At 45.4% G+C, this 26,168-nt stretch overlaps 1 protein-coding gene across 2 annotated transcripts in view; it reads right to left on the bottom strand.

Moving 5' to 3' along the window:
- Window positions 1-2,580: 2,580 nt before the first annotated feature.
- The window catches only part of LOC124857917 (outer dynein arm-docking complex subunit 2-like), a 62,610-nt gene continuing 39,022 nt past the window's right edge, over window positions 2,581-26,168 (bottom strand). For both annotated transcript variants that reach the window (XM_047349501.1, XM_047349499.1), the window contains 8 exons: window positions 24,266-24,376; window positions 23,924-24,078; window positions 18,551-18,731; window positions 18,406-18,467; window positions 16,224-16,338; window positions 8,811-8,999; window positions 8,406-8,627; window positions 2,581-2,853 (listed from right to left, as the gene is read on the bottom strand). In XM_047349501.1, coding sequence (XP_047205457.1) covers window positions 2,746-2,853; window positions 8,406-8,627; window positions 8,811-8,999; window positions 16,224-16,338; window positions 18,406-18,467; window positions 18,551-18,731; window positions 23,924-24,078; window positions 24,266-24,376 — 1,143 coding nt within the window. In that variant the 3' untranslated portion in view covers window positions 2,581-2,745. The remainder of the gene's footprint in view (window positions 2,854-8,405; window positions 8,628-8,810; window positions 9,000-16,223; window positions 16,339-18,405; window positions 18,468-18,550; window positions 18,732-23,923; window positions 24,079-24,265; window positions 24,377-26,168) is intronic.

Below are 26,168 nucleotides of genomic sequence, written 5' to 3'. Positions count from 1 at the left end.
GTCTGGAGATATGTGGGATTTAAAAGCAGCTTTAAAGGAGCAGTTCCATTTAAACAATTAAACTAATCTCACCAACAAGGAGGACTGTGTGGCGTTAAAGAAGGTCTGGACGTCTAGACAGAAACTTTCCTCACAGAAGCCTGGTGTGGTTGCATCCATCAACCTCAACCATGTAAACCATGGACTGGAGTCTGGAGAGGAGGTGAAGGTTAGGCCAGTGGTGAGACACAGCAGTGGAGACACAGCATGTGGGGTGGGACACATTCCAGGGTCCCTCAGACAGAAACGCTGACATCAGGGATGTCCCTCTGCTCTGTGGTGGGTTCTAAAGAGTTGGATCCTGGATGGAGACCAGGAAGGTCAGAGTTGGACATAATTGCTGCTCCTGCCAAGGAGCAGAGACAGAACCTTTAATTTCACTGAGTAATGTCCCAGTGTGGGACGAGGAGCCAGAGAAAGTGGACGCTTCTTTTCTCAGAGGGCTTGTGGCACAACTAATACTCTGAACTGTGGCTTCATGACAAACAAGCCTGAGGACTGAGCTCCTGGATTCATTCTGCTGCTTCCTCCCAGACTGACCTCAGAGTTGCTCACGCTTGAGTTTCAGGGACACAGACAAAACTCCTAAATATTACTTTGTCAAGTATCAGCTGAGTTTTTACTGCAAACAAGTTTTACAGCATAATTATTCTGTTGATTTATTCATCATGTAGTGTCGACTAGTCACTCTGTTTATATACAGTCATATTCAATAAATTAGAATCTGTTCTGATGAGGCTCGTTTGTCAGATTAAAAGTAACTTTTAAAAAACAACCTTTAAGCAGGTATTAAACATACTTTTCATTAAGACCACATTTCTCTATGAAAATGTTTTTATTGGTCTGATGTAATATTCTAATTTTAAATGTCATGTTTTCATCAGCTGTAAGCAGACAATCATCAGAATGAACAGAAATAAAGTCTTGAAAACATCAGTCTAATTAATCTATAGAATATTTCACTTAGTGAACTGAGTTACTGAAATAAATTTACCTTTTAATATTTTCAACTGAATATGACTGTATATGGATCTGACTCTCACATCCATCCATCCATCCATCCATCCTCTTCAGCTGGGTTCATACGGACGCTTTGACCTGAACCTTCTTTAACAACATACATCATCGTTCTTCTTCATCAACAAAGCCTTTTCCTCTGATGGACAAATGTCCACTTGTGCATCTGTCCTGCTCCTTTGACTGACATCCAGCCTCATATCAATAACTGTGGAAATGTGTTGGTTTTCTTCACAGTCATCAGTGTTTGATCAGAGCTGAAACAGCTGATTCTTGTTTCGTTCGTTTGGTTTTTATTTTCTTTGTTGTACATTTCCAACTTTCAAAGGATGTTGTTGACAGTTTTCTTTCCTGATCTTCTGACGTCTTCTTTAGTCTTTATGTGTTTTCAGTTTTCCAATAATCCCATTTTGCCGGTACTTTGTCCAAACTCCACACTCAGCTGACTGGAAACAACCAAGATGTTTTTGATGCAAATCCTTCTTGAAGATTAAAATCATTTCTACTGTTTGAGCTGACAGATGTCTTGATGGGACCATCAGTCTTTCTTCATCACTGAGTGATTCCATCAGTTCTTTTATCTGCTTTCCTCTGATTGGCTGGTGTTTATTCCATAATTCATCCTCCCTGCCTGATAGCAAACAGAACCTGAGCTACTGGACCACTCTATGTATGGCAGTGTGGTGTCATATATCACTGTCAGTACCACAGGGTCTTAAGCAGTCACAGGACAGACTGATGGGACACAATCCACTTCTGCGTGAGGTGGAGACGTTCACTGAAAGTCAGGATAACTTTGCCTCGTTTCCAGGTTAACTTCACATTTTAGCTCAACATCAGGGGAACAAAAGTGTCAAGTTCAAATTCGGGAGGTGGTGGTGGGGGTACTCCGGCTTCCTCCCAGTCTAAAATCCTGACTCTTAGGTTAACTGGTCTCTCCAAATTGTCTCTAGGTATGAGTGTGGCCGTGCATGGCTGTTGTCCTGTGATGGACTGGCGACCTGTCCAGGGTTCACCCCGCCTCTCACCCAATGACCACAAGAACAAGAAGAGTTTGTGGATCACTACTGATTTATTTCACCAAGTTTAACAAATGGGCCCAAGTCTGCTTTTTAGAAGAAGTCACTGGATGTTTCTATTTCTATTTACTCTTAAATTAAAAGCAAAATAATGGATGATAAAACATGAATACTTTATGTTGGACGTTACGTTTTCCATTTTAAGATTTTAATTTGTATTTTTTCTGAAAGGCCTCCCATCAGAAAGAACTGTCTCCTAACATTGTTTTAAATGTGTATCTGCATCAGCCGTCTGAGCTGAATTGTTGAATTGTGATCAAGGGCCGCCCGAAACCGTTCCGAGGGCCGCAAATGGCCCCCGGGACCGCACTTTGGACACCTCTTCTCTACATGGTGTCACTTTGTTGACAGATGAAACATTTTTAGTCTGTAGTTAGTTTAATAAGGGACACATGACAATAATGTTGTTTTCTTTAGATTCCAAAATGATTCTTTCAGAAGGTCATTCATTTTATTTATTTTTTATTCGGTATCATTTCCACCTTCTTCTTGTTAAATCTCTGGTTCCTGATGTTTGGAGTATCTGGAAACAACAGGTTCTGCTGATACCTTTCCTACAGTCTCTGGGGGATTTCCAAGGTTTCTGCTGAGATCAGTGGGTCTCATTTAATCAAGCTGTCCTCTGATTGGCCAGGGCCAGGAGACGGATGTTTCGAACACATCCAGCAGCAAACTCCTGGAGTTTGGTGTCATCAGAGGCTGTGAGGTGGATCAGTGGCTGTGGGAGTGGAAAGGACAGACGTTACTAGCAGGAGAAACCTGGTGGACAAAGTCAACGATGAAAAGAAATCCATCATAAATAAATAAACATGTTTGAGAACATTTAGTGTCATCTTCTCACTGCTGCCAACAACCAGGGGGGGCAGCACTGATACACAGAGATCGTAAGGGGACAGTCCTAGTCTGTTCTGGTCCTCAGTGTGTGTGTGTGTGTGTGTGTGTGTGTGTGTGTCCCATCTCCAATGCTTGCCTCAGCAGAGGGCTTACAGCTGCCTCCATACATGCCTCTGCAGGTGTGATCAGATGAAGGTGGTGCAGAGCAGCGGGACATTAAAACCAGGAGCATGAACCACAGAACTCCACAGCTTCTAGGCTCCAAAGGTCAAACTCTATCCGACTGTTAGTGGCTTGAGGAACGGATCCGGTTAGATCTTATTGCAGAACTGGAGCTTTGGGCTTAGCAGAAATCTCCAACTTTGGAAGTTTATTTTCTGATGAAATAAAACTGAACATTTGGTTCAAAGAGCTGTGAAGGATGTAGAGGAAGCAGAGAGACCCAGACTAAATGAAGCTCCACTGAGTCGCTGCAGCTTCTCTTCCTGTCTCTTCCAGCCTAAAGGTTAGTTTCCATCATGTTTGCTGCATGTTTGCCTGATCTCCACCAGCTGATCAGCTTTTCTACAGGTCCTTCTCAAAATATTGGCATATTGTGATAAAGTTCATTATTTTCCATAATGTCATGATGAAAATTTAACATTCATATATTTTAGATTCATTGCACACTAACTGAAATATTTCAGGTCTTTTATTGTCTTAATACGGATGATTTTGGCATACAGCTCATGAAAACCCAAAATTCCTATCTCACAAAATTAGCATATTTCATCCGACCAATAAAAGAAAAGTGTTTTTAATACAAAAAACGTCAACCTTCAAATAATCATGTACAGTTATGCACTCAATACTTGGTCGGGAATCCTTTTGCAGAAATGACTGCTTCAATGCGGCATGGCATGGAGGCAATCAGCCTGTGGCACTGCTGAGGTCTTATGGAGGCCCAGGATGCTTCAATAGCGGCCTTTAGCTCATCCAGAGTGTTGGGTCTTGAGTCTCTCAACGTTCTCTTCACAATATCCCACAGATTCTCTATGGGGTTCAGGTCAGGAGAGTTGGCAGGCCAATTGAGCACAGTGATACCATGGTCAGTAAACCATTTACCAGTGGTTTTGGCACTGTGAGCAGGTGCCAGGTCGTGCTGAAAAATGAAATCTTCATCTCCATAAAGCTTTTCAGCAGATGGAAGCATGAAGTGCTCCAAAATCTCCTGATAGCTAGCTGCATTGACCCTGCCCTTGATAAAACACAGTGGACCAACACCAGCAGCTGACACGGCACCCCAGACCATCACTGACTGTGGGTACTTGACACTGGACTTCTGGCATTTTGGCATTTCCTTCTCCCCAGTCTTCCTCCAGACTCTGGCACCTTGATTTCCGAATAACATGCAGAATTTGCTTTCATCCGAAAAAAGTACTTTGGACCACTGAGCAACAGTCCATTGCTGCTTCTCTGTAGCCCAGGTCAGGCGCTTCTGCCGCTGTTTCTGGTTCAAAAGTGGCTTGACCTGGGGAATGCGGCACCTGTAGCCCCTTTCCTGCACACGCCTGTGCACGGTGGCTCTGGATGTTTCTACTCCAGACTCAGTCCACTGCTTCCGCAGGTCCCCCAAGGTCTGGAATCGGCCCTTCTCCACAATCTTCCTCAGGGTCCGGTCACCTCTTCTTGTTGTGCAGCGTTTTCTGCCACACTTTTTCCTTCCCACAGACTTCCCACTGAGGTGCCTTGATACAGCACTCTGGGAACAGCCTATTCGTTCAGAAATTTCTTTCTGTGTCTTACCCTCTTGCTTGAGGGTGTCAATAGTGGCCTTCTGGACAGCAGGTGCCTATCTCCAGCAGTCTATGGGCAAGAGGCAGGGTACACCCTGGATAGGTCGCCAGTCCATCACAGGCTGCCTCTTGCCCATAGACTGCTGGAGATAGGCACCAGCTCCCCCGTGACCCACTATGGAATAAGTGGTAGAAAATGACTGACTGACTGATAAAAGCAACAAAACTTTATCACAATATGCTAATATTTTGAGAAGGACCTGTATATGTTACATGAACTGTCCACATTAATGAGGATAACAAGCAGCCTGAGGGGCAGAGAGAAGACATTCCCAGGAATTTCAGCACAAAGATAAACAGAGACAGGAAAACAGATGGAAGATGGAGAGCAAGAGTACAGTTCAAACTGAGAAACTAACACCCTGCTTCCTGATTATAATCACATCAGTTTGGGGAGGAAGGCGTGCACCAGGCCAACATGTCAGCTCCTCTTAATAAACTCCAGATGAAAATTATTTATGACACATTTTACAGAATTTTAGATCCCATTCATCAGAGCTCCAGCAGCAACTTTCCATCCAGTAGCTCCAGAAAACATGCAGCTCTTTAAACAAGCCTCTTCAGTGAAAACCAGGACGCCTGAGAAGTGCCAGGGTCGGTTTATTTGCCAGCCTTGTAGCGTGTTATTCAGACGGGACCAAATAAGATCTCCTGAAGAGCAAAGCTAGGCTAAGATAAGCACGTCTCTCTTTGCAGTTTGTTACGGACGCGTAACTAACTCCCCCCTCTCCCTCTGCTCCAGAGAAGACGACACCAAGTAATCCCGTTTTGTTTTATTTCTATTAGAAATATCTTGGGCAGGATAGAGTAGGATTTTAGAGCGATTTAGAATCGCCACTTATAGTCCAATGTGTTCTAAGTTGTATGTGCATGCAACATCTTATTAAAACTTTGATTGCTGTTGGATTCTGAAGCCGCCGCGCTTTGAAGCTGTGTGTGTCTCACTGTGTTTGAACACCTGAGCGCAGACTCAGGTGAACTTAAAGTTGGACTGCTAGAACCTCATGGTGGAAAACTCACTGTTTCATTGTCTTCACTCTTCGTGTTTTTCCAAAGGTTGCCGCCTAAAAGTTTTATGACCCTTCGTGTTTCACTGAGCTCCAACTTTGGGGGTTTTATGACTGCAGTCTGGTGGAGGCCGCTCCCAAAGCTTCACCCAGTACCATATTTTCTCTTGTTTTTGCCATAACTGCTGGTTTGACTTTCATACACATTCAATGTTGTTTTATCTTGTTTAGTTAATTATTTTACCCATTTTGTGTAGAACATTTGCTTGCTTGATTAGGTGAAGATTATTGAATCAGATTAGCGAGGTGTATCAGGGCTGTTGATTTAATAAATATTTCACGTAGATAAAGAGAAAGCGTTTGTATTTATTTTGAGCAAGAGTGATTTGTCTGTCAAAGTAAGGTCAAAGTTCCTCCACCTTCGGTGAAGCAGTTGATTAAACAGTGACATCTGGTAATAGTCAATTATTACTGAGAACTTCATAATTGTAATTATCAAGAGCCTTGAGCCATAATTACAACAACAGAGGATTACGATTCCTAAATAATGATTTCTGGTTAAGAAATTAATCTATTTCAAATTATGATTTTAAATTATACTTATTGATAAATATTAATTAATCAATAATCATAATTCTTACACCCTGCAGCCTACAGAGAGCCACAGATTGCTGAGCTGCTTTTTCTGGGTCTCCAAAGAGGAAAAGGAGGCAGCTTGGAAATCAGAGAGTTTTAGAGGAAAGTTTCAGGCTGAACAACATGAGGGACAGAAGCTTCAGTCAAAGGTTCTGAAACGTGTTCCTCTGTGAATCTAAATCCTGGCAGTCCAAACAAAGCTGCAGCCACAGTTCCTGTATCATCTGCTCAGCACAGCCACAAGCTGAAATCAGCTTTTCTACAAACTAAAAGGAAACCTGTGAGGCTGAACTTCCAGTTACTCCTGGTTCCACTTTTAGCTCTTTTTAGCGACTTTCCTGAAGAACAAAACATGGGAGAGAAGAACCGAATGAAAACACACCGTGCCAGGGTGAGAAGTGACCTCAGAGCAACTAAAGAGTAAACGTTTTTCTAATTTAAATTAATAAAAGCCTAAAATCCACAACAGGACCTGGCAAAAGCTTCACTTTGGAATACGTTCTGCTGAAAATAACCAATAATTACCCTTCGCATTTTGTAATTTTCAGCAATTTCCGTCACAAAGCTTTGCTTATGAAAGAGACTCTTTAACACAAACAGCTGTCTGAAGCCATCTGAATGGATTTATGGCTCCAGCAAACATTCCCCAGAGCTTTGGAGGCAACATGAAGCCCAGGAGGACGGCAGCTTGACTTAAAACACGACACAAAACGAGGCTCATCAGAAAAACGTGTGAGATACTGAGAGTGGACGTCAGATCAAACCCAGAGGATGATTTATCTCCCAGGGGTTTTGGTTGGACTTTACTTCCTCTGTGAGAAGCAGCTCCATCATTTCTGTTTGTTTTCATTATTTATCCAACAGAAGAAGAAGAAGAAGAAAATCAAAAGAAGAAGAGATGCTTTATAAGAAACGTAAAAGATTCATTTTCTGTTTCCTACAGACAAAATAATGAGAATAAAAGTTATCTTTGATCAAAGCAGAATAAAAACATTAAGATGGGTTTCTAAAGTAAAATTTATTCTTTTTGATGCTTTCTGTCTCCTGTGTATCTTCAGGGACTGGGTCGAACCCAGTTACCTGTACTGGGGCGGCACTCACTCTTTAGAAACTGTATAGAACAACATGGTGATCATGTTCTGAGACCATGTTCTGACATCCAGCTGCAGTGAGACACGAGGCGATCCAGTCTTTTAGTGAGTCAATTAGTGATCTAATTAAAGGATAAGACAGTAAGGTTTTCCCAAAAGGCTGAAACATGAACATTTGATCCTTCATAACAAGACTTCAGTCACAGCATCATCTTAACATTGAATCTGTTTTACTGAGAGACAGAAACAGAGAGTCTGTGGAGCTGAGCATGAAAATACAGAGCTAGCTCCTTTTGGAAGACACGACGGCCTCGATGAAAAAGCTGCTGGATGGAACCCAACTGTGAAGAAAAATCTCCAGGATCAGAAACAGAACCATAGTTGGGTTTCGGCTCTGAGCAGGTTCCCCATCAGTCTCTGGTCTGAAGTATATTGCTGCTGCATTCTGCCCTGAAGTCCAGGAATAGCCCTTAGCAACGGTTCCCCCCAGCTACAGCCCTTTGACCCGTGCTGCGATGGCATCTAGGGTCCAGTGTAGGATTGGCACTTTGCACACACTGAGCTGTTTGCTTTTCTCACTTCCCATGATGCCTAGAAAGTGGAGTCATGTTTCCAGCGCTGAATAAAAGCAACTTTGTTTTTGCTCCGTTGGTCAAAGGCTCTGAAAATAGTCCCAACGTTGATTACTCTGTTTTTCACACATCACTAAAACAAGGGTGGCAGGAGACCAAAGCACATTTTCCTCCAAGCAGTTATGGTAAAATTAGCCTCAAAGGTGTGAAATAGACCTAAAAACTGTGGGAATGAGCAACCAATCAGGACTTAATGAGGATGCAGATATCCAGTCATAAAGGAAGTTCAGCTGACCTGAACGACTCCTTCCTCATGCATGGTGATGATGTTGTTGGGCTCTTTGGACAGTTGGTACAGGGCCATGGCTGTGCTCAGGAGGACTGACCTGTCCTTCAACTTCAGGTAACGCACCAAGTGGCCGATGGCTCCAAATTCACCAAAGGACGCCCTGTTGGTGCTCCACATGCAGCAGTGGCCGATGGCCTCGGCCAGGTTGCAGCGAAGCCTGTTATCAGTCTGCAGAGAGGAGAACAGGAACAAGTTCTTTACCATCAATATTATCCTGATCAGCTGATTTCTGAAGAAACTATAAGGAAAATACACCTAGCCTTCAGCATAAACACCATTACTGTAAACCAGACAGAACCTTAGTGTTCAGGTAGTCAAAGCTGGTCTGTTTCAGTAGCAACGTGTTCTTACTGTGTTAGTCAGCTCGGCCAGCAGGGGGACAACCCCGAGGTCAGTGAGGACCCCCAGGATCTCCTTGTCTTTGGCTAGTTTGGAGACGACAGCACCAATGCTCGTCAGAACCTCGTTGTTTGTTGACTTCAGTAAATTAACGATCAGTTCCAGTCCACCAATCAGGAAGAGGACCATTTCCCTTGCATCCTACAGTCAGAGTCACTGATTAGCTGCTGCTCAGTGAAAATCAACACAGGAGACGATGCAGAGGAGGGACAGTAATGAGGAAACAGGAGAGGAAGGCAGGTAAAGTTGAACACATTTAAAAGTCTGGATGAAGAACTGTGATCAGTCCAACCCGATCCAGCAGTTTGATCCGTTTGTTGAGCTTTCCTTCCTGCATCCTAACTTGTCCTAATGATTCTGAAACAGAGGATTTAGAGCTTTAATGGGTCATGTTAAACTTTCTTCCACAGTCAGAACGCTTTGAGTTCCTGGTACCAGGCGGTACCGCAGCACTCTGATCCAGTTGTGGTGAGATTTCTACCAAACGGAGAGAACCACAGAGGAAGAGCTGGCAGAGACACTGGCTTCAGAACAGCTTGGAACATCAGGCTGCTGTTTAAAGTCCCAACTCACCAGATCGCTGCCACAGAAGAACATCTCAAGGTGGCCCAGTCTGTAATGTTCTGGGCTTTGAAGATACAGCTGAAATGTCTTTAAAAGCAACAGTTATGGATAACTGGATGTAAATCACAAAGCCCGCTGCAGCCGAGTCTGTTTCAACATGGTCTACATGTCAGGAGCTGATACATGTTTCAGTGCTGCAGACCAATGAAATCAAAGGATTTTCTGCAGTCAGTCAGTCAGTCATTTTCTACCGCTTATTCCATAGTGGGTCGCGGGGGAGCTGGTGCCTATCTCCAGCAGTCTATGGGCAAGAGGCAGGGTACACCCTGGACAGATCGCCAGTCCATCGCAGGGCAACACACAAACAACCACGCACACACTCATTCATACACCTAAGGTCAATTTAGAGTGACCAATTAACCTAACAAGCATGTCTTTGGACTGTGGGAGGAAGCCGGAGTACCCGGTGAGAACCCACACATGCACGGGGAGAACATGCAAACTCCATGCAGAAAGACCCCAGGCTGGGAATCGAACCCAGGACCTTCTTGCTGCAAGACAACAGTGCTACCAACTGTGCCACCGTGCAGCCCCGGGATTTTCTGCATTTTTCTATAAATCAAAGAATTTGATGAAATTCAGCAAAGATAAAAAGCAGAAGCTGATTTCCAGGTTGGCTCCACAGGTCCTGTGGGAGAACTGGATGTACTTTACTGTTCTCCTCTCCAACAGGGAGCTCAGAGCCCAGACCGGGCCCCGGTGCAGTGTATGGGCCCTGTGATGCCGTGCCAGAGGACGAGGCGTGTGCACAGTGCAGGCTAGTGAGGGGGCTGCCAGGGCCACAGGCGGACCCCCCGAAACACAGGAAGCTTTTCCTCGGGAATACTGATGATGGCTGGCTGGGAGTCCCTGTGACAGAGGAAGCTCTCTCAAGCCACCAGCTGCTACAGACTACCCAGAATCCCTTTCATGGCCCGGATGGACCCCGGTTCCTAAGGCTGCTGCATTATGAGGCTGCACATGGAGAGACCTTTGTTGCTAACCTCTCGCTCCTCTCCTCTTACTCAGGATTAAATGAAATAGAAAACACATTATCTGCTGTGTTTGATGTTAAGCTGAAAGGAGAAAGCTGAGCTCAGAAGGGCAGAAGCACACTCTGTGGATCTTCTCTGGACCAATCAAACTTCTAGGACTTCCACAGCTCACATGTAAAGGAAAATCAACCAACCATCTAAATGTGCTTCTGCAACCAGGAGCATTAAAGACAGACCTCATCATGTGGAACTGAAAGGGCTCTGTTTATTTGATTGGAGGGATCTACTACTCTGTATTTCTGGTCATTTTACTGAATGAAATCAGTTCCAGTTAATAACCTGTAGACAGTCAGTGTAGATCCTGCATAGGTCTGTGTCTGTAGAGGAGCAACAGTACTGCATGGAGCATCCAGCAGATGCATTTATGCCGCAGCTCTTTCATAAATCCACTATGGATCTGCTAACTCAAACATTTGGGTTTTTATCTTAACAAAGACTGCACCCGAGCAGCCGGGTCAGGTTCAGCTCTATTCAGCACTGCCCCGACCCAGAAACCGTGTTCATGAAGATCTCTCAGAGCTGGGAGGCAGATGACCAAACAAATAACGTTACATTTGTTGTTGAAAACGGTAAAAGACCTGCTAATGTGTCCATGATTATAAATATATTCTGACTGAGCAGGATTGGATCAGTCGGTTCTGATTAAAGTCTTTTATGGTTTGACTTTTGATGAACTAAAACGGCTCCATGTAAACTGAGCTAATGTCTCACAAATCTCACAAATGATGCTACAGCAAATAGTCTGGCTTTTACATTCTAGACATTCAGATATATTATTATTACATGCAGTGATGTCCTCATGCAATGTTAGTTAAAGTGCCTGTGGCACGCTTTTCACTCTAATGCAGATATTGAAAGGAAATATCTTAATATTTAAGAAACTGGACAGCAATTGACATCATATTAGCATTAAAGACGTGATTAAAGATAATTGTGTGACAAAATAGGCATATTCGTTCGTTCGTTCGTCGTCTTCCGCTTATCCAGGACCGGGTCGCGGGGGCAGCAGACTCAGCAGAGACGCCCAGACGTCCCTCTCTCCAGACACCTCCTCCAGCTCCTCCAGGGGGAGCCCAAGGCGTTCCCAGGCCAGCCGAGAGACATAGTCCCTCCAACGTGTCCTGGGTCGTCCCCTGGGCCTCCTCCCGGTGGGACGTGCCTGGAACACCTCCCGAGGAAGGCGTCCAGGAGGCATCCGGTATAGATGCCCGAGCCACCTCAACTGGCTCCTCTTGATGTGGAGGAGCAGCGGCTCTACTCCGAGCTCCTCCCGGATGGCCGAGCTCCTCACCCTATCTCTAAGGGAGTGCCCGGCCACCCTACGGAGGAAGCTCATTTCAGCCGCTGGTATCCGTGATCTCGTTCTTTCGGTCATGACCCAAAGTTCATGGCCATAGGTGAGGGTAGGAACGTAGACCAACCAGTAAATTGAGAGCTTTGCTTTTCGGCTCAGCTCTCTCTTCACCACAATGGACCGGCACAGCGCCCCCATTACTGTGGCAGCCGCACCGATCCGTCTGTCGATCTCCCGCTCCATTCTTCCCTCACTCGTGAACAAGACCCCGAGATACTTAAACTCCTTCACTTGAGGCAGGAACTCCCCTCCAACCTGAAGAGGACAAGCCACCCTTTTCCGGTCGAGTACCATGGCCTCGGACTTGGAGGAGCTGATCCTCATCCCAGCCGCTTCACACTCGGCTGCGAACCGCCACAGCGCATGCTGTAGGTCTTGGCTAGAGGGGGCCAGCAGGACCACGTCATCCGCAAAAAGAAGAGACGAAATCCACTGGTCCCCAAACCAGACCCCCTCCGGCCCTTGGCTGCGTCTAGAAATCCTGTCCATAAACGTTATGAACAGGACCGGCGACAAAGGGCAGCCCTGCCGGAGTCCAACATGCACCGGGAACAGGTCCGACTTAGTGCCGGCAATGCGGACCAAACTCCTGCTCCGCTCGTACAGGGACCGGATGGCCTCTAATAAAGGGCCCCCGATTCCATACTCCTGGAGCACCCCCCACAGGGCATCACGGGGGACACAGTCGAATGCCTTCTCCAGGTCCACAAAACACATGTGAACCGGTTGGGCAAACTCCCATGAACCCTCGAGCACCCTGTAGAGGGTATAGAGCTGGTCCAGTGTTCCACGGCCGGGACGAAAACCACACTGTTCCTCCTGAAGCCGAGGTTCGACTATCGGTCGGACTCTCCTCTCCAATACCCTGGCGTAGGCCTTACCAGGGAGGCTGAGGAGTGTGATCCCCCTGTAGTTGGAACACACCCTCCGGTCCCCCTTCTTATAAAGGGGGACCACCACCCCAGTCTGCCAGTCCAGAGGCACTGTCCCCAACCGCCACGCAATGTTGAAGAGGCGTGTCAACCATGACAGCCCTACAACATCCAGACACTTGAGGTACTCAGGGCGGATCTCATCCACCCCCGAAGCCTTGCCACCGCGGAGCTTTTTAACCACCTCGGTGACTTCAGCCTGGGTGATGAAAGAGTCCAACCCCGAGTCCCCAGCCTCTGTTTCCACCACGGAATGCGTGATGGCAGGATTGAGGAGATCCTCGAAGTACTCCTTCCACCGCCCGATAATGTCCTCAGTCGAGGTCAGCAGTCTCCTGCCCCCACTATAAACAGTGTTGGCAAAGCACTGCTTCCCCCTCCTGAGGTGCCGGACGGTTTGCCAGAATCGCTTCGAGGCCAACCGGTAGTCCTTCTCCATGGCCTCACCAAACTCTTCCCAGGCCCGGGTTTTTGCCTCTGCCACAGCCCGGGCCGCAGCACGCTTGGCCTCACGGTACCCGTCAGCCGCCTCAGGAGTCCCACAAGCCAACCACAGCCGATAGGACTCCTTCTTCAGCTTAACAGCATCCCTTACTGCCGGTGTCCACCACCGGGTTCTGGGATTGCCGCCACGACAGGCACCGCAGACCTTACGGCCGCAGCTATGGGCAGCAGCATCGACAATAGATGCAGAGAACATGGTCCACTCGGACTCTATGTCTCCAACATCCCCCGGGATCTGGTCGAAGCTCTCCCGGAGGTGGGAGTTGAATACATCCCTGGCCGAGGGCTCCGCCAGGCGTTCCCAGCAGACCCTCACTATGCGCTTGGGCCTGCCAGGTCTGCCTGGCTTTCTCCTCCTCCAGCGGATCCAACTCACCACCAGGTGGTGATCAGTGGACAGCTCAGCCCCTCTCTTCACCCGAGTGTCCAAAACATGCGGCCGAAGGTCTGATGATACGACAACAAAGTCGATCATCGACCTCCTGCCTAGGGTGTCCTGGTGCCAAGTGCACTGATGGACACCCTTATGTTTGAACATGGTGTTCGTTATGGACAATCCGTGACTAGCACAGAAGTCCAATAACAAAACACCACTCGGATTCAGATCGGGGAGGCCATTCCTCCCGATCACGCCTCTCCAGGTGTCACTGTCGTTCCCCACGTGGGCGTTGAAGTCCCCCAGCAGAATAATGGAGTCCCCGGGAGGGGCACTATCCAGCACCCCCGACAGGGACGCCAAGAAGGCAGGGTACTCTGCACTACCACTCGGCCCGTAGGCTGAAATGATAGTAGGAGACCTCTCCCCAACCCGAAGGGGCAGGGATACAACCCTCTCATCCACTTGGGTAAACCCCAACACGAGACGGCTGAGCTGGGGGGCAACAAGCAAACCCACACCAGCCCGCCGCCTCTCCCTGTGGGTCACTCCAGAGTAGAAGAGAGTCCAACCCCTCTCAAGGAGATGGGTTCCAGAGCCCACGCTGTGCGTGGAGGCGAACCCGACTATTTCTAGTCAATATCTCTCGACCTCCCGCACAAGCTCAGGCTCCTTCCGCCCCAGCGAGGTGACATTCCACGTCCCTAGAGCCAGCCTAAGCATCCGGGGATCGAGCCGCTGAGGTCTCCACCTTCGTCCGCCACCTTCGTCCGCCACCCAATCCTCCTTGCACCGGTCCCTCACGGTTCCCCCTGCAGGTGGTGGGCCCACTGGGGGATGGCCTCGCGTCTCTCGTTCGGGCTTGGCCCGGCTGGGTCCCGCGAGGAGCAACCCGGCCACCAGGCGCTCTCCGACGAGTCCCGACCCCAGGCCTGGCTCCAGGGTGGGACCCCGGCTCCGCCGTACCGGGCGACGTCACGTGCCTCGATATTTTGTTCTTCATGAGGGGTTCTTGAACCATTCTTTGTCTGACCCATCACCTAGAGCCTCTTTGCCATGGGAGACCCTACCAGGGGCATTTAGGCCCCAGACAACAGAGCCTCTAGGATCATTTGAGCACTCAAACCCCTCCACCACGTTAAGGTGACGGTGTTGTTAAATTCTGCAAGTCCAAAGTCGCCAGGAAGTGATGTCAGAGGGTGAGTCTCCGGTCATTCATTGTGTGAGCGTCAATGATAAACGGTTCAGGTGGAAGTTGCGTTAAAAACAGCGTTAATATGGTGAAACGGTGCATTGCTGGTGGTAGCAGCAATACTACGACAGCAGCTGTCAGTCGGCAATACTTTCCTGCAGCGAAGAGGATCAGAGCTGCCTGGATCAGAGCTGGAAAACTGAGGTGGGACAGATGGGCTGGTCACACCAAGCACAGCAAGGTTTGATCGGAAGTCTTCTCGGCATACAGTATAAATCCAGAGTTACAGGTGTGTGTGTATATGTATATATACACACACACCTGTAACTCTGGATTTATACTGTATCAGACTTTCTTCTCCTGACTCTGCTGCGTCTCCCTGTGACAGTGACTGAAATATATCTACAGAAACATCTGATTCTTCGCTGCTGTCTGTGTTGTTGACCATTGTAGCATCAGTCAGTTTACATGCTGGGTTCCACTCTGACTTCATAAAATAACAAAACACAATCACAGTAGTCTGGAAATGCCTTTTTAGTGAAATTTATGACCATATTTCTCAACAACCATCATTTCAGTGGCATGAATTTACTTTTTAAAATATTGTATCAATGTTTCCTTTCCATAAATGTAATTGGATTTATTATGAAAATTCGGTGTCACAGGCACTTTAATGTCGGTTATGGGGATTTCTCAGACCTCAGTGCTACTAAATGCAGGTAAGATCATGTGTTTTCATGAAAGAAAATCTGTCAAACTTAGACCAACAGAAGCTCCTAATGTTCAAGTAAACATAGTCAGCCAGAATTCTGTTAGCAGTATTTCTGGTCCTGTAGTGGTTCCAGTATCATGGAGTTTTTATTAGAGAAGTGGCTTCACAGAAGCTGCATGGTCCGCCGTGCTCTCAGCATGAACCGTGTCTCTCTGGAACTCGCAGCATGCAGAGGGAAGATTTGAGGAAATCAGACGTCACTCTACAGGATATTACTCAGTCTTTCTCCCAGTCTGTTCCTCACTTCACCAGTCCCAGTGTGCCAAGGAGGCTTCTCTGCTTCATATTAGACCAAGGTTCATGTAAGCCTCCACTGATACAGCTCTGCCCCTGCTAACCTCCCAGCAGTAGTAGGTTAAAGGCGGAGCTTTGGAGACAAGCATGGTGATATAAGCTGGCTTCTGCCTTGTGACTGAGATAACCCTTTATTGTGAAACAACACAAACTCAACAGAACTTTGTGATTTATAGATAACCTGTGTGCAGTAGAGGTGTTTAAGAGGCAAACATTCTGCATAGATGAGGAAGAATGATGGACTTTATGTCTCCAGAGACAGAAAAACTGGACTTTACGGTACCTTAGCATTCTCAATGCACGGACAAAGGGCCCATGCAGCACTACACTGAACTTCTGCACTGGGGTTCTTTAGCAGTGACCACACCAGGCGGACTCCATCAAGCTGGTCAATGATTCTGATGGAAACACAGAGAATCATTTCATTGTAGAATTAGATCAAAGTGTAATATTTGGCTTCATCAGGCCGGCCGGCAGCAGATTTAACAACAACTACAACTAAACAGGATGGAAGCAGCAGCTGATTCCAGCTCTTTTTATTCCAACCTGTCTTCAGTCCCACTCAGGTCCGTTCAGGTTCTGAAGCCCACCCACTCTCTACTCACTCAGATCATTCTCCAGAGAGATCTCAGCAGAGCTCGGGTCAGAGGTTAACTCACACACATCTGGATCTAGAGCTTCATGGATTTATAAATAGATGCTGAGACAAACTTAAACTTCATGTTTGTGCTAAAATGACGATTCCTTTCCAAATTCAACAGAACCAGAGACGGGTCGCTCTATATTTCTGAGTGACGTCAGCCTCTGAGAAGTCAAAGAACTACACCACAATGCATCTGTTGTCTGCTATAAATAACATGTGACCTGTTCCTCATGTGTGCTTCCACCAACAAGGCCCACACTGAACGCTGTCATAATGACCTAAACACTCCCTAATCACAGTATGTCAGCGACTGCAACGAGCGGACGCTCATCAGGGACGGCCTCTTCTCCATCTGTCTTCCTTCTGCACATAAATCAGTCTAGAGGGATCATAACATCAGATTCCAGTCTGCAGGGCCTCTTCAATCCAGGACCAAAAACAAACGTGAAGCTTCACATCATCCTCCCAAACAGCTCCATCTTCCCAGGGTGCAGCTATGAAACAGATCAGCGGTGAAGCTGCAGCTGACAGTGATGGATTAGAGGAGAGACCACAAACCTTGGAGGCAGTAAAAACCCAGGTTCACTCTTGTACTTCCACAGGATTCATTGGAGGAAGTGTGATGTCATTAACCACATACTGCCTACTGGTGGAGAATGAAAAACATGTGAGGATCTGATGGAAAACTGGAAAGTGATCATCAGGTTCTCAGGAGTTCTGGATAACCTGATTCAGGATGATGGTGATGATGAGAATCACTGTGGTGACCTCCTCAAGGTGGGACCAGAGAGAAGAAACCTTGTTAGGTAGCAATATATCATCTAACACTGATAATTTAACAAACATTTCTGTCAGTTCTGGGTTGGAATAAAAATCTAATGTGAGTTCTGCTAATTGCTCTGCAAACTACTCAACATGTGTGGAAACAAGCCATCGGACCAAACATCCAGAGAAAGGCTGTTTGAATAAGAACTCTGTTTACAGATGGAGGCTGACAGACTGGAAGGCCTGCTGCAAAAATGGAGACTGTGAGAGAACATAAAGAACAAGATGAACTGCTGTAATAGACGTCTCTGCATGTGTGAAGTTTACCACAGTCACCAGCTTTATTTAAACATGCTTCATTTTTATACAGCCCCAGGGTTTGTTTCTTTCCACACAAATGTAACAGAGTCATCCCACAGTAGCAGCAGCTAACTAACACTAGAAACTCACAGGTTTAGTCATATTTCTGCCCAGTGCTGATGAAGAAGCTCTTATAGTCTGTAACAGGGTTGTAAAAACCATGAGGCACAGATGGAAGCTCCACAATGCTGTGCAGCCAAACAGGCTGAGGTTAAATGAAGAGAGAAAGCCGCCGCTCTGGACTCTGATTCTCTGGGTTTTCCCACCATGGAGTGTTGGACGGGGCAGGGCTTTAGGCACGATAGTCTGAGCAGCTCAGTGACCGCATGGCTATAGTAAAACACTGAGAATGAAACCACAACCATATTTAACACAGCAGCTACAATAAACACAGCTTTTAAAATGTGTCATCAGGCTGAGGATGAAAGAGACGCCTACCTGCACAGCTCCAAATGAAAACAACAGGAGTTTTTCTGGGCACCAGCCCATGACAGGTTAATCAGACTGAGTTTAGATCCTACAATTAGTGTCATTTCCTTAGAAAAACATCTGACATCAATAAACGGCCAAGAGTGAGTTGCTAATTCCCTGATGATGGTAAATAATCACCACTAATCACATTTTAAAGGTACCTCATATGGACCTACTGTAAATATAAACAGAGCATGTGACATTGAACAGGAAGAGACAAACTTACGCCACGTTGTCCTTCTCTGTGGCACAAGCTCCCACAGCCTTTGTTACATTTACAAGCAGAGCCTGGTTAAATGACAGAGAGCACATGCATGGATCCATAAAGGAGTGTTTTAACCAGAACTGCAGGAAGAACCAACGTAATATACCTGGTTTGTTCCATTGAGCAGATTAATGAGGGCCTTGATGCCCCCACTGTTGCAGATGGTGGTCTTGTTAGCTGGTATCTGAGCAAACTGTCCCAGAGCTCCCACTACACTGACCAGGACCTCTTCAGGCTGATCAGTCAGCAGACCAATCAGGATCTCCAGAGCTTTTTTCTCCTGAAAGCTTTGGGGGAACAAGAACATGATGAGATGTTTGCATTATAATATAATTAACCTGGTTTGATTCATTTATTACATAAACTGGTCCAATAACATGGACCAAGAATCATTTCAACTGATTCTGTTGCTTTTTACAGAAAACAACCCAGAGGCCAACTTTATTAAAAGCTTCCTATGATCAGGTTTAGTATTTATGACCCATTTGTGTCACTAGAATGTGTCCAAAGCTAGATAAGGGTCAACCTGAAGTTCAGAAATGTCTGGAAACAATAGGATCCACTCTACTTCAACAGCTGTTTATGAGCCAAAGAGTGCTGACCTCAGGTCAGTGAGTACAGTGAAGCTAGCAGATCACAATGAAAGTGGCTTAAACCTAGCTAAATATCTTAGCATGCTAACAATGTTGTTTTTACACGTCATAAACAGAGAAAACAATGACTTCACTAAAATGGACCAGGAAACACATCAAAGCTGTCCAGTAATTATGATGAGGCAACAATTTCTGACTCATTTGGAAAGCATGAATGTTTATTGTGACTTTAATACTAAATTCTATGAAGCTTTTGGCTTTTGAAGCTCCTGATCTTCCATGTAATCATGATTTAATCTCAGTTGGTCAGTAAATATCAGTGATTTGGCTTCCAGACTAACAGAGCATCTCCTGAACCAGACTCTGTGCAGAATTAAATTATCACCAGGTGTCTGGGTCAAAGGTGAAGATTACGTTGCCCTCGGCAACATCAGCATCTAGCTGGAACCCAGCAGTACAAACACTTTTCCCAAAGATCCTCACAGCCGTCCTTCGTCTTCACTTTGCAGAACCAAACCTTGGAAACTCTTCCTCCATCTTTAACTGTGTGTTTCTGCCTGGTTTGCCTTTGCTACAGAGTAGTAAACTATAGTCAACATTCAGAAGGGAGATACTGTGGTTACACACAAACCTCAGCAACCCTCTGATGTACAGTTAAGTTCTGCGGCTGTTTTCATTCCCAGCTACGGTTGCTGGCATCATGGCCTGGAAGCTATTTTAGATGGCTAAGGTCATTTGGTTCTGGTCAGGGTCCACTGAACCTTGGCCTCTTGTTCAGAGTGAAAACGCTGCTACTGAACAGAAGAGCTGCCAATGTTAACTTTAGTCCAGTTCACCATAATGAGGAACAATGGTTTTCCTCCAGCATCTCTGAAGTATCATCTGCAGCTCACTACTGTAGAATAATCTGGTTCTGATAAATGAGTCCAGCTGAGGTCATTGTGTTATGGCCAGAGAGACATTACACAAAGCTGCCTGGAGCAGCTCCAACCGAACCTACAGGCCTCCACACAACTGAAGGCTTCTAAAGCATCTTAGAGGAGAGAAGAACCACAGTGGAGCTTCTGTGTCAGCAGCACTTTTTCACCTTCAGTCTTTTCTTCACCAATTCATCGCTAATTCAACCAGTTATAGAGCATTAATAAATGCTTTTTTACTGTGGAGACTATGGGCTTCAGAGCAGGTCCAAGTGATATTAAGACATTTCAGGGACCCTGAGATCTCCAGCAATGATCCCAGAAACCTGACAGTCATTCATTCAATGAGGAATATAATAAACAGATCAATCTATTTGAAGTGACAGCAGAATATCAGAGATTTGACTAACGTGGGTCAGCTCTGAGCTGCAGGGAGGTAAGGAGAAGTATCATTTAAAGTGGACATTATGTTCTGCTCATGGTCGGCCTGCAGCAGAGCTAAGATGGAAGGAAGCCAGGATTTGGAAGCAAACCTCCCAATCTTGACCCAAACGTTACTGCTCTGGCAAACACACTCCAAGACTTGGCAGTCTCCACTTTCCATTGCAAACTTATTGCCTCAGCTTTTGTTAAGGCCTTTTACAGCATTTCTGTGTCTAGAACACCTCTGTCCACAGACACAAGAGGCCACATCTGGACATGACTATAAATTTGCACTAAATAATGTTTCACTGTTTCTCAGTCCTCAGATTTTATTCAGAACCTTGTCCTTGGTACAGTGGGGGCCCTTTAAAAACTACGGGCCTGTGACAATGAGCTTTTTACACATTTATGTCAAGACTGGATTTATATTTCAGGGCAGCAATCGTTTCTCATTTGGATGCATTATTAATCAGGAAAAGTGTTAACATTTGCTGCTACTTGTCTCCAACCCACAAGACCTCCATACTGTGCAGACCATGGAAACCATCAGTCAGTGAAATAAGACAGAATCCTGTTTGCAGTGAGACGAGTTTAACTTCATGAAAGACAGAAAAATCCCTCACTGCCTCACTTCTTACAGCAGCCTAAAATCTTCCAAAAGGATTTTCTTTTCACTTCACCACTCAGCCTGTGACTGATTCTGAAAAGAGGACGGAGCCTTAAAGCCTTGTTACATTAGCAGCCTGTCTTCTTCTGACGGTGATGCTTCAGTCGCTTCACTCTGAGCTTCTGTCTGATCCAGACAAAATCAAAACCGTCAGAACAACAACAGGAGACGCAGTAAAACTCCACAGGATGAGATGCTATGAATCTGAAGGTTTGTCAATACGCTGCACTAAACTTCATTGATGTTAGATTTAGTACGAGGGCAACCAAAGTGTTTCTACTGCTTCTAACTGAGCTTCACTCAATGTGGCTACGCTTGATTAATGCATCATTCTAATTATTTCTATTGGAGTCATCATGAGCAGTAGGGTAACTATTCTACCTAGCAACAGTGTGACAGGTCATTAGGACTGGAAGAGAGCCTGTACTGCCAGAGAATGTGTTAAGATGCCAGTTACTCATGACCAGTTAAGCTGCTTTATCATCACACCAAGCTGCAGGCAGAGAACTTCACAGTCTGAGAAGGTTTTGTTGTTTTCTAAGATTACTTTTTAGTTTTTCTTTTATACTAAAATAAATGTTAAAAGTTGAATTTGTGAACTTCTTCTGTCCATAAAACAGGAGCCAATCCTTTATCCTAACCCACAGGATTATTTTATCATGAAGTCTGTAGAAGAGCTGCTGATCTGACCGTGTTGCTTTAAAACAATGTTACAGTCATTCCTCTGCTTCAATGAAGGACTCTTCACTGACCTCCATGTGGCAGCTGAGGCTCAGGACCAGTTGGGACGGCTCAACATAGACTTTAAATGCAGGATCTCATTGTGTCGGTTCTGATCCAGGAAGTGAGGATAGATCCTCCTGAGAGCTATCAGCACGTTTCTTCTTATTTTTAGAGGTCCACAGCAGTTTGAACCACACATCATTTTAGATGAAGAAAAGTATTTTCAAATCATTTCAGCTCAGCTGAAGCCTTCAGCTTCATATTGGTTCTCAGTAAAATGTTTTAAGGACAACGTCTCATCAGCAGCTTGGCTACAATCAACAGAAGAAGTTTCAGATTGATGAATGTGTTTCTGAGCTATTAAATCACTGCAAGAGGGTTACACATTACACTCCCAGACCAAGATGAAAATAAATACGGCTAAATCAGTCTTCCAAGGGCCCACTAGTGGGAAGGTACTGGGCTGCCAGGACTCAGTCTGAGGGCATTATTAATATTAGAGGGAAAATAACTGAGTTAAAACTCATCTGACACTAAAGTACAAGTCAGAAACCATTCCAACCAGGCTAAATGACACTTAAATAAATCCCTTCCTTACATGACTAATGATTAAAGGCCCTGTCAGCTCTCTGAAAATGTCTGAAGGCTGCTTTCACTGTGACCCCGACTGGTCCAGTTCTAACGGGCCTTAAATGACATCACTGAGGTCTATAAAGTCTGCACATCGGCCTGATCCTTTGTTAATGGAGGGAAAGTCTGAAATCTAAAAGCAAACACTCACATTAAAGATCAGAGCTGATAGAATCTGAACAAAAACTTGACATTTTACACCAATAATCACTTTATAGGGAAAAACTGGTAAAGAAAGGAAGATGTGACACTAGAGGAGAGAGGAAACAACCACAGTGAGTCATGACTGAGTGACAGCTGCATATAATAAACCAGAGGCAGCTGTGATTGTCGTTGGAGACTTTAATCATGTAGAATTAAAAGCTGTGCTCCCCAAATTTCCCAAATTTATAAAGTTTCCAACCAGATAAATGGTAAATGGACTGAATTTATATAGCGCCTTTCCAGTCATACAGACCGCTCAAAGCGCTTTACACTAGAGCCACATTCACCCAATCGCACTCACATTCATACACCGATACACAGATCGGTAGGCAACTTGAGGTTAAGTGCCTTGCCCAGGGGCACATCGACATACAGCAAGAGGAAGCTGGAATCGAACCCACAACCTTCCGATTGCAAGACGACTACTCTTCCTACTGAGAAGTCGCCAGGGAGAATCGCTCCACAGAGGATGCTGTCTCGTTAGCACTTCACATGGCCTTGACTCATCTGCAGCACCCCAACACCTATGCTAGGATGCTATTGGTGGACTTCAGCTCAGCCTTCAACATCATCCTTCCTGACATGCTGGCCATGAGGCTCCACAACCTTGGTTTATCTGCGCCACTTTGCTCCTGGATCAGCGACTTCCTCACCAACAGGCCCCAGGTGGTGAGGACAGCACAGGGAATTGTGGGATGTCGTCTACCGAAACTGGACTCGATTTATGCTGCACGAGTCCAGAAAAGGGCCAGACACATTGCTAAGGACCACACCCACCTGGGAAATGCACTGTTTGTCCCACTTCGATCAGTTAAACCCATTTAGGAACATCACATGAAAAACAAATAGACAGTTTCTTTCCTAAAGCAGTGAAGACAATTGTTCCCCTGCAGGCAGACACTAAACATCCCATACAGGCACACATAAAACTAACATATGTCCTGATGGCTCGACGTTGACAAAGCTGCAGCAGGCAGGCAGAACCCTTCTGTTCTGGACCCACTCTAGCTGCTTGTTTAACACCTACTGAGAGACGCTGGTAACCACATCAGCTCAGCAAACACAGGCTCCAAAGGTTATTGGCACATGTAGATGAAAGGTCTAATTCCTATTAAAGCTCTTTTCCACAGAGTTTTTCAGACTGTTGTTCCAGTGAGCAGGTAGAGATTAGTTGAAGTCATTCTGATCTGTTACCACAGAAATACAAGAAGAAAAACCAGAGAACATGTGTTCTGTTGGTCTAACATGTTCTACCATGTGGCTCCATGAGTCCAGGTGGGCTAATAAACAGTACAACTGTGGAACTGAGGGTCCGTGCATACATAGCTACGTTCTCCATGCTGACTGAACACTTCCATATGGCCCCGGTGGCAGCAGCCAGGAGCTGCTTGTTGTCTGCTTTAGCGAGCAGTGAAACCAGCGGCTTCAGGCCGTCGTGGCTGCGGACCAGGTCCCGGGTCTGTTGGTCCTCTGCACACTGTGAAGCAAACAAGAGGCCTGAGAGAGATCTGCAGGCTGGCTCTAATCAGGAGACACAGAGGTCAGGTGTTTGTGTCCATGAAGAGGTTTAGTCCAAATGAAACTTGTTTTTCTAAATGAGCTTTCTGATTCACAAAGATAAACTCATGAACACTGAGCAGTGCAGAAGAAAGAAAACCAAGTACCTTAAAGATTGCACTGGCACAAAGCATTTGGAGCTCCTCATTGTCATTCTTCAGGATTTTCACCAAGTTCTCTATCATCCCTTCAGTTTCAATGGCAACCCTGTAGGTTTCCTGTAGGAACAGAAGAACACGAGCAGGAATAAATATAAAATGAATTACTGACTGTACATCTCTTTACAGGATAATGATTCCATCACCATTCATTTATCCAACATTATCAATAAAAAAGATAATACTGATAATAGTTATCAGTTGAGACGTCGCAAAGATCCCTTCTGATTAAACAGGTTCATCATTTAAACCTCACTGAGGACGCTGTGTCGTCTCTTGACCTTTTGACCTCTATGCTGGAACATTTCTGTGTGCTCGCCTTAAATATGAGCTCCTACATGGATGCTGAAGGTTTCACAAATTTTTGAAAAGTCAGTCTTGATCCAAAATGCAGCCAGACTGAATGTTCTGGGGAAACTGAAAGTCTCCAGCAAACAAGGAGAAACTCATAAACATTTCATCTTGGAGAACGAATATCGTCCTGTCATTGTTAACATTTATGTCAGACTATAAAGAAGAAGCCTATCAGCAACTGAACGATGGGCTTTTTGAGAGAAAACTGAGAGCTGACCCCACCTTTGATTTTCAAATAAAGATCTCTAAAGTCACGTGCCAGGCTCTTGAACTGAAATGGATTACCAAGAATGAATATGATTTCCTGAATTGTAAACATCCTGTCACTCCTGTATTCTACATGCTGCCTAAAATACATAAAAGCTTGGTTAAACCTAACAGTCGGCCTGTTGTACCCAGTAATGATTCTCTTTTAGAACCACTGTCTAACTTTGGTGATTATTTTCTAAAACCATATATTCAGAGGCTTCCCTCGTTCATTCAGGACTCTACTGACTTCATCAACAAGATGTCCACAGTAAAAGATCTACCTAACGATATCATCTTGGCTACCTTGGATGTAGGAAGTCTGTACACAAACATTTCCCACAATAGAGGTCTTGAGGCTCTTGAGTATCATCTGAAAGATCGGACTGAGGAAGATCTTCCTCCCAGTGCATTTATTTGCGAGCTGGTTTCATTGGTCCTTAAACTGAACCATTTCTCTTTTAATGGAGTGCTCTTTCTACAATGTAAATGACAGCAATTGGTTCCACCTTTGCCCCAGAATACGCAAATCTATATGTGGGTTTTTGTGAACACTATTATGCTTTTGATATCAACAGAAATCCTTTTCTCCATGAGATCCTCAAATGGCTTAGATATCTCGATGATGTTTCTAGTACCTTCCAAGGAACCCGTGAGGAGCTGATTGAGTTTGTTAAAAGTTATTACATTTCTTTTATTAACACATACACTCCTCGGTCCTATATAGCAAAGAATACAATCTTAAAATACTGGCCAATTTTGACCTCTGATCCTACAGTAGCCCAGCAATTTAAGGATCCCCCCCCCCTTCGTCTATAGAAGAGGCCCAAATCTGCGGGCTAATATCAAGACAAGCCCAAGGCAGACCCTCTTGGCCCCTCTTAGGGAAGGTGATTATCTATGTGGTCACTGTGCCCAGTGTCACAACACATGGAGAACTCAGGCTTTTAGACATCCTAGATCAGACAAAATGAAGTTGTTAATTGATAAGGGCTTCATCGCATGTAGTACAGAAAATGTCATCTATTTAGTAGAATGTCCCTGTGATAAGATTCATATAGGTAAAACAACATGCATGTTGAAACAAAGAATTAGTCAGCATAGGAGCTCTTTTAGATGTAATGATATAAATTATCCTGTAGCCCGCCATTTCAATGAGGTCTCCCATCCAGTCTCCTCCTCACGTTTTCAGGGGATTGAACACATTGATTTGCCAAGAGGGGGAGATATAGATTTGAAGTTATGCCAAAAG

This window comes from Girardinichthys multiradiatus, chromosome 21 (genome assembly GCF_021462225.1).
Source record: "Girardinichthys multiradiatus isolate DD_20200921_A chromosome 21, DD_fGirMul_XY1, whole genome shotgun sequence".
In the NCBI taxonomy this organism is placed as follows: Eukaryota; Metazoa; Chordata; class Actinopteri; order Cyprinodontiformes; family Goodeidae; genus Girardinichthys; species Girardinichthys multiradiatus.
Note: the sequence above shows the minus strand (reverse complement) of the source record. Positions and strands in the feature narration are given on the sequence as shown.